Here is a 9,157-nt window from a genome sequence, read left to right as displayed (position 1 = left end):
CACCTGGCGGCGGGGCGGAGCGGAGCGGGGCTGGGTTAGGGACGGGGCTGGGTTAGGGACGAGGTGTCCGTGAATCAGGGACACCCAACAGCACCGCCCCGGGGCGGGGACGGCCGCCCCGTCTCATGCTGAGCCCCGCCTGCCCGTGAGGGAAATGGCGGAGCTGGAGCTGGGGCGGCACTGCGAGGCGGAGGGCTGCCGGCAGCTCGGTAAGGGCGGCTGGGGCTCGGCTCGGCTCCCCCCTGCTGGCGGAGCGGGGAGAGGAGCGGCCGTGGGGGCCCCCATGTGGGAGCTCCCTCTTGGGGTGTCCCCGACGCTGGCTCGGGGCCTGGCTTCTGTTGGTTTTGGGGTTGTCACAAGGGATCGTGCGGTGTCTTGGCTCCTGGTGCTAATGCTTGTAGTGGGGAGATACAGCCAAGAAGAGATCGTTTTGCTGCTGGGCAGCGTGTCTGAGAGGGATGTTGTTAAAAGGAACAGTCAAAAAGACGAGAAAAGCTGCATAATGAAAAAAAAAAGAAATCCAGTTTTAGTTGTTAGGGTAGATTTCCCAAAGCCAGGTCTTGTTGGTACAACATGCAGCAGCCCTACGTGGTGCATTGCCATTGCCTGCCTTTTCAGTGACATCACTAGTTATTTAATCCTTGTTTTTGCTAATTGTTGTTGCTCGGTTTTTCCATTCTTAACCCTCGCTGACATTCGCTGCTTTCAGGAGATGATGTTAATGAAAACATAATCACTAAAATACATTTCTTATTACTGGGCAGCAAAACTACTTCTGCTGAAGGTTTTCTGAGGCAGGTAGTGAGTTTTGTAGGTGAAGTGACCAAAGTCTTCATGATCTGAGCTTTGTAGTCCAGTTACATATTGGTCCGTCAAGATACATCTGAAGAATGGAAAACTCAAATAATGGCCTAGAAGTGGGCATTTGTTGTCATAGTTGACATGGCTAAGTTCAGCAGACGATGAAGTGGTTTTATCTGTAACAATTGATACAGTAGATGGGGAATGTGTGCAGACTTAAGAAGTTACATGTAATTTAAATACACAAGGGCAGTATGCATGGTGTAAAAGATAGGAAGGAGCAGGACAATGAAAGAAGCATTTCTCTAGGAATTTAAAGCACAATTCCAGAATGTATATAATTTACCTCCTGGTGTATTTTTCAGTAATACTAACTAGAGGAGTTAGCAGTGTGACTGTGTTACAAAAGCCTAGGTACTGTGTAGATGCAGTTGTTAAGCATCTTTGTAAAGATAACTACCCCATGCAAAAGTAAATAATGTGGAGCAAAAGTTCATCATATAAAAAATTAAAAACTATGAGCAAAACAACAACCATGTTGCCCAACTAATACAAACCTCTTTTTCTTTCAGATTTTCTCCCCTTTGTATGTGATGGCTGTTCAGGTGTCTTTTGGTGAGTTTTCCTGTTAGAGTTTAGTGTGGCAGTTGTTGTAGGCCTAAATGTTGTATGAAACATACTGTAACTCAATGTAGATACGTTCAGTTAAAAAAATAATTTGTTCACTGACCTTGCAACTTTGCTCCCAAGCGGCTGTTACGGAGGTTTGAAATCAGAGGGAACATCCAGAATACAGATAACTTATTATGGAAGCCATATGTATGGGAGCCTGGTTTGTACTGATTTGCGTCTGGTTGTTTTGCTTTTGTTGCTTCCGTGTAGGAAGAAAACCTAAATTTCTTCCACAGTCTTAAATCAGAGCCTGCACTTTGATTTATACTTAAAATTAGCAGCCTAAAGTTGAGAGCAGATCTAAAATTTCTCTTTAAAATGTTAGAAGGCATTTGTGATCCAAAACCATTAAAATGGACAAATTTCAGTTGCTTTGAGGTGAATTTGTAAACATGCTAATGACCTTATTCTTTTGTAATGCTTTGTTGGCATGGGGCAGAAATCCTAAGAGATAAATTATATAATGAGGAATAGCATAACCAATCCATTCAAGTTGTGAAATCTATAGCTTAGAACAAATTCTAAGAAAATTTCATTGTGTTGCCATGATAAAACTTGTCAGATAGCTCTTAAGACACTTAAATGTTTTCACATGCAGTTTTCTTCTCTTGAAATGTTGTTGATGGTGTGGTATTTTCTTCTTTTGCCACTAAGCCTTCAGCACAGGAGCCGGGATGCTCATGGGTGTTCTGAGGTAATGTAATAATAAATGACTACCTTAAATTTCTATGCAGCTTAACTAGCTATTAGACATATATGCACAGTATATAAGTATGAATTATCCAACTTAGTATGTGACAAGCTTAAGAAATGAATGCACTCTTTTACTGTGTGTCAGAATTTAATTAAGTTTGAGTAGGAGGATGGTTCTTTTTCTAACTGAGCTAAACTTAACCAGGGCAAGAAAAGTAGGAGAGAGTTACTGAACTACTTTTGCCCATATAATTGAGGGCAAGCACAGTTCTTTTGGGAAGCTGTGGTGGAGATTTGTCTGTAATAGTTGTTTATTTAGACAGACTATTTTGTACTGATTCTTAGGTGAATATAAAAAACAATTCTGTGAAACCGGACCAGCACAGATCTTACCCATGCTCATATAAGGACTGCAATGCAAAGGAGCTTTTACCAGTTCTGTGTCCCTACTGTGAAAAACATTTTTGCCTAAGGTGAGTGGAACATAAATACTTGTATTAATTTCTTCCCCTATGCATTAATGAACAATTTTTTCACTGCTGTTTACAGACACCGGCATCAATCAGACCATGAGTGTGAGAAACTGGACACACCACAACCTCGAATGGCTGCCACCCAACAGCTAGTTAAACATATTATAGGCAAGTACAATGGATATATATCTTAATTTTCTTTAGAAGCCTTGAGACCTCCTGTAAGGATCTAGCTTTGACCAAAAGAAGAGAAAGTATGACAGCTCTTTGTTTTAACAACCCTAAATTCCCATGTCAACATGTAATCGTGTTCATTGAGACTCACACAAAACAACAGTAGCAGATGTCTAGGAAGACAGTCTTTGAAGATTAAATGGGGCTTAGTTTCAGAATGGTTGTCTTGTTCTTGTACTACAACTACTATAATTGTAGCTAGTCGTTTATATTTGCATATTAATTCATATGCAAATAATGTAGTTGTAATGGGTGCACATGTCAGTGTGCTGAGTTTATACATATGTAACCAAACTGGCAAAAAAAAAAAAAATGACTGATGTAATGTTTTGTAGCTTTTAAGCAAGATCTGGGGCAGGAAAGAGAACAACTGAATGCTAGGTATTAAGTGTAGAAAGGAGGACCTGAACGTATTGCTATTTGAATACCATGATTGCCACAGGTACAGAAGCATTGGAATTTGTATCTCTTCAGCTTTTGCAACCTGTTTACCTGGTTCCAGTGCTTATCTGCTTTTCTGTGCAAAGGAGTTCTGTTAGGACTGTAACCATTCCAGATATTCTTGAATGGGAGTCCCTAATATCATGGCCTCAGGAGGGCGTGACAGGGGTTGACACCTTAGAAATATAGTGAGGCCCAATAGACTTATTCCAAAATATGTTCAGGAGGAATGTGACTCATGCTAACAGGAATAATATTGTTCTCAGATTCTAAAAAAAATGAAGAAGCAAAAAGCAAAAAACGCAAAGGAGCAAAAAACAGTGAAACAGCAGCAAAAGTGGCATTAATGAAACTGAAAATGCACGCGTGTGGGGACAAGTCCTTGCCTCAGGTCAGTTATACTTGCTGTCAGTGATTGACTTCTCAAAGGAAAGAGAAGCTTTCTAAATTTCTGGTTCTTCATCTAATTCCCTCAGTTTGGTTTTGGATTTAATTCTCTAAGTCCATGGTCACTTACAGATTTCAGGCAGGCATCCAAAAATCAATCTCACTAGTCTCATGTAAAGACAAGATACCTATATAGATCTATATAAGATACCAATATAGAGCTCACAGCATTCAGGACAAATTCCTTTATAGCAGAAACATGTTTGCCTGACACAGGGCAAACCCATTTAGTGAGATACTTTTTGTGATGGGTACTGAGAGGCTTCTGACTCACGCAGGATACAGTTTGCACAGCTCTGTATCAGTCAGATTGAATTTGTCTCATACTAAACTGAGCTCTGCGTTCTGCACAAATAAGAATGAAGCTTTGCAGCTCAGATTGAAGACACATTTATTACATTTCTGGTTGAAGTATGAAGAGATCTGAAGTCAGTTGTTCCTGCCTTTGTATTGAAAGAGGGTTTGGACAGTTGCTTTGTGTATTTTATGCCTTTAAATTCTCTGAATATTGAAGTATTTCAGATTCCTTAGTGTTTTTCACTACAGTGGCCAGTTGAATATGGTGTTTAGGTCTTTTTTGCGGATTGTGTTTGGTTTGGAAACAACTTAATTCCTTCATCTAGAGTTTCACTTTAGATCTGTACTTAGGCATTCTCTTAAAATAACTATTTTAAATTACTTTAGACCATGCTGTTGGGCTGGAGCACACTGAATTTAGGCCTCTTATATTAAATTTATAATACTGAAAACATTCTATGTGATGATTTTATTGTTAGATACATTTAATTGTTTTTACAACAAGTACAGTTATTCAATTACTGAGACCTCTTATGAATTTCTCTTTTCTATACTTTGTCATGCCGAAAAATCAGACAATTCTACTTAGGCAGAAGACATAATACAAAGACCTGCTTGTACCACTCATCGCAGATAGTGCCACTTAAATAAATGTATGCTGGAGGGAGAGTGATTCACTTCAAACATTGTGGAGCATAATAAAAAAAAAAATCTGCCCTTAATATTTCCAAGAAAATTAAAGTTGCTTCCTAATTCCAAAGCCAGTAAGGTCTAACAAGTGTAGCAGAAATTACGATATGCTAATTTCTCTCATTAATTTTCTTATTTGGATGTTAATTCTTCAACCATGTAGAACGGTGATAATTTTAACACTGATAAATAAGCCTGTTATCCTCCAGCACCTCTCACTGTTTAAATTGCTAGACTCCTTCTGGCTATCGTTTTTTAGTGTCTTGTATTGCCCAGCTTGTTCCAGTTTAACAGATTTTTTTTTTTTTTAATATGAAGTTTCTGGATTGCCTCTTAGGCACATTTGCTCTCTCATCACTATATAGTGAAGACTGATAAATGTTTCTTGGAGGTGCACACAGCAGAAGGACAGAGGGCAATGTGCACAAGCTGCAATATGTGAAATTCCAATTAGATTCTCAGAAAAACATTTGCAGTGTGGGTGGTCAGACGTTTGAATAAGCTGCTCTGAAAATACGTGATATCTTTGGGATGTTCAGAACTTGACTGAATCTGACTTGGAGCGACCTGGTTTGTAGTTAGGTCCAGCTTGAAATTTGCCCTGCTTTGAGCGTGGTTTGGACCACATGACCCTAGCAGTGCTTCCTGACTTTTCTTACTCTGTGATCAGGAGAATCAGGCTATATTGGACACATCTTTTATCTGACCTCTTTGTTGCGATTAGTTTTCTGCAGATAATTGCTTCCTTTGGGTACACCTTTCAAGACAGACTGGCTCCAAACAGGAGGGCCATGCTGCAAAGTAATGTTAGTTGCTGTGTCCTTGATTGACTGATAATCTCTTGGGTAGTGCACAGAAATTCTATGAAGCATATCCCATCCTTAGGGATGCAACAGTAGAATGAGTGGTTTTGTGAATTATTTTCCAGTGAGCTGTCAGAAACTGTCTCATCCTCCTTAGATCTGGAGGAAGGTACCAGGGCACTGTTAGCAGATGAGTTGTTAGCATGTGTCTGTAATAGGATGGCTGTGTTATCTGTTTAACAAGCTGTGGTTGTTTACAATTTAGGAAAATTCGTGTCCTGTTTCCGTTGCCCCTTTGTAATATTCCTGAGTGTTACAGATTTTTTTTTTGTGTGTGTGTGTAGAGCACTTAGGTTTGGGGAAAAATTCAAAGATTAAAATTTGTTCTCAGTTTATGAACACAACTGAGGGGGAGGATAGATCCATACTTTCCTAGGGAATGCATAAATCTTAAAGAAGACTTGTTTCTTATTTGATAGTGTCTGGCTTGGACTCATAAAGGGCAGTCAACTGATGGATATACCAGTTGCGCTTGTGTCTAGGCATGAGCGCCAAGAAAAATAAACCTGAAGAAGGGGCTGTCTCATTCCTACTCAGAATCTCTTTCTCATAGGTTACCCTTGAAGTTTCTTAAACAAATGGTTCAGCCTAGCAGATATTGAAAGAACTATTAGTAGATAAAAGGATAAAAAATGGGATAAATGAGTAGGTGGCACTGATTGGAGTGTTCATTTGTGAAACAGACATTTCTAGAACATTGAATTATTCTGTTTTAACAGGCTTTGCGTTCCAATTTGAGACAGATTGTACTGCTGCAAGAAGCCAGCACTGCCTGTTTAAATTCACCTTTTTCTCCTCAAAGCAGTCACTTCTATCTAATGTCTGTCTATATATAATACTCCCTTGAAGTCTGAAAGACATTCTTCCACTTTTCTGAACTTACAGTCCATCATATATGTGCCTGCAGTTGGAGGAGATTGGACTTGACGGTCTCAGCTGTTTCTTCTGCTCTGCGTTAGAATGGGGTCTTTGTCCTGATGGAATAGAACAACTAAAGTTTAGAATTTGGGGGATGAAATTTACCTTTTTTAACTGAAAAATACATATGTATGTAGTTATGTGTTTCTTCTGTGATTTTTGTTTTGCTTTATTTTTCTTTCTTTTTTTTTTTCTAGACGGAGAGAATTTACTTTCAAGTATTTTTACCAAAGGGAAACAAAGAGAAAAGCAAGTCCATGTTCTTTTGCAGTAAGTGGAGTATTGGCAAAGTAGTAGACTTCGCAGCTTCCTTAGCAAGCCTTAAGAATGACAACAACAAATCAACAGCCCAGGTAAATCAGTGATGATGGTGATGATGATAAACATTTTCCAGGTTGTTTTTTTTTTTCTTCTTTTAACCCTTGCTCCCTCTCCCTCATCCTGCACTTCTTGCATCTTAGGCAAATTTTGATGTTAATTTCTGCGTTATCTGTCTTGCAGAAATTGAGGTTATGCCATACTACCTCTGGAGAAGCCTTGCCATTTGAGGACACATTGGAAAAATGGCTATCTGATAAAGAATGTCCATTATTCAATGGTGGAAATATAATTTTGGAGTATCTTGATAATGATGTTCTATTTATAGAAGACACAGAGTCATACCTAAGTTAATTAGTAAATTATTGCAAACAACAAAAAAGATTGATTTTTTTATTTTTTAGAATTCTGGTATTAAAACCAAGGCCATTCTCCTTTTATATCACTGTTATGTCAGAATATGCCCTCACTTGTGAAGACACAGGTCCTATCAATTCCTCAGTTGCATAACTGGCAGAAGAACTATGTCCTAAAAGGAATATTAGTTATGTTAACTAATATTACAGATACTATCTAAAATAAATTTATGCTTTATTTAACTGTAAGACATCAATAATGTTTTCCAAAATTTTTATTTATATTTGTGTAAATTACTAGAAAAATGTATATTAAAAACAAATAATGAAAATATAAACTTGCAGTTATGTCAGTTCTTTGAAAGAGAATGTTGGTTTCTGTGAAAGAGTGTGTTGGTTCCGCGAAGGAAGGAAACACATTATACTCTTGCAGCATCTTTTCGAAATCTACAAGAACAGATTTCATTTAGCAATGGAGCACTTTCCAACAGATCAGCCCGCAACCTATACTAGTTCATGGGCTTATTTTGGCCTAGGTGCAGGACCCACTTGCCTTTGTTGAAATGGAGGAGGTTCCTCACCGCCCAGCTCTCCAGCCTGCCCAGGTCCCTCTGAATGGCAGCACAGCCTTCTGGAGCATCAGCTACTCCTCCCAGTTTTACATCACTAGCTCTTGCTTGAAAATTAATAAGATGTAAAACATTTCACATGTATTTTCTGTACTGAGGATCTACTCAAAATTACTCAATTGAGCAAATGAATTTATATAATTAACAGTACTTTCACTCAAATAGATGAACATCAAGCTTGTTCATTATTTAGCTATATACTTTCAGCGAATGCAGGTCAGGGCTTTGCAAACATTATACCACTGAGGGTGCTGTTGGTCGCAGATCCTAGCCTTGTGCCATTTCACACACAAGATTTCTTTGCATGTATTGGTGACATACACAACGAAGTTTGGAAAGACCTAGATTTGTTTTAAATGCTTGACTCTGCTTGGGTATGTTACCTGTTAGATCAGCTGGGCAATGACAAAGCAAACAATACCACATCACACTGAGAAAGCAGAAAGTTCTGTCTCACACTTTTATTTGCATCACTTTCCTTTTGCATGTCTTTTAGAAAGACATAAAAGTGTGTGCCCTGGAGCGCAATCTGTCTGGTCTGAAGACTTTTGTCAACAGATCACCTCTGTTTATCTTGCTTATCAGCTGTCATGTAAAAATATATAGCCCTGCAGCTCAATTCTCATAGCAGCCTCTTGCATGAAAAACAAGGTTTTCTTTCATCTGGAATGGAAATTACCATTTTGCTGTGATATGGATTAGGTAAATTCTTACACTCACAAGGAGATAATTTCAGGCATTTTTGTTTTAATTATGGTGATTTTTATATCAATGCAGAATTTGAAATACCCTTATGGAGCTTGTAAAACTTGCTGTGATGGTCAGTATGCCATTAACACTAAAAAAAGCCACTTTAAAAATACTACTGCAGTTCTGTGTGGTGTGTAATGACGCATGCTTGGAAGCTTGTCTCAACAAAAGCTGAATCACAGCCAAAGTAACTCTTTGAGTTGGCTCTACGCATTTACTATAATCTTACAGAGAATGATGTCCAAAATAGTTATGAAAAAAAAAATGTATTTGTGCAGTTCTTTAAAGACTGTTATATACCGATAAAGTTCTCTATGACTATGCCTGTTTACAAAATGGGAAGGATGAAACATGGAAAGGTGAAGTGACTAGGACCATTGTGGCAACCTGGTCTGGTGGGAGATGTCCCTGCCCATGGCAGGGGGTTGGAAGCAGATGAGATCAAAGCCCCCTGCAACCCAAATCACTCTGTGATTGTATGATCTGGTGATCCTATGAAGAGAATGCCTCAGTGTTTTATCTTTACTAGATGAAGGACAACAGGATTAAAAGACTTCACAGAAAATTGAGGATTT

General features: G+C 38.7%; 1 protein-coding gene across 1 annotated transcript; it reads left to right on the top strand.

Annotated features, from left to right (window-relative positions):
- The first annotated feature begins 35 nt into the window (after positions 1-35).
- On the top strand, positions 36-7,567 carry ZFAND1 (zinc finger AN1-type containing 1). The gene is made up of 8 exons (XM_084509843.1): positions 36-209; positions 1,374-1,416; positions 2,128-2,167; positions 2,512-2,639; positions 2,716-2,807; positions 3,581-3,705; positions 6,727-6,882; positions 7,031-7,567. The coding sequence occupies exons 1-8, from the start codon at positions 155-157 to the stop codon at positions 7,199-7,201; spliced, it is 810 nt and encodes a 269-aa protein (XP_084365969.1). The 5' UTR covers positions 36-154; the 3' UTR covers positions 7,202-7,567.
- Positions 7,568-9,157: the final 1,590 nt, after the last annotated feature.

The sequence above is a fragment of the Aythya ferina genome (genome assembly GCF_964211825.1).
Source record: "Aythya ferina genome assembly, chromosome: 2".
In the NCBI taxonomy this organism is placed as follows: domain Eukaryota; kingdom Metazoa; phylum Chordata; class Aves; order Anseriformes; family Anatidae; genus Aythya; species Aythya ferina.
Note: the sequence above shows the minus strand (reverse complement) of the source record. Positions and strands in the feature narration are given on the sequence as shown.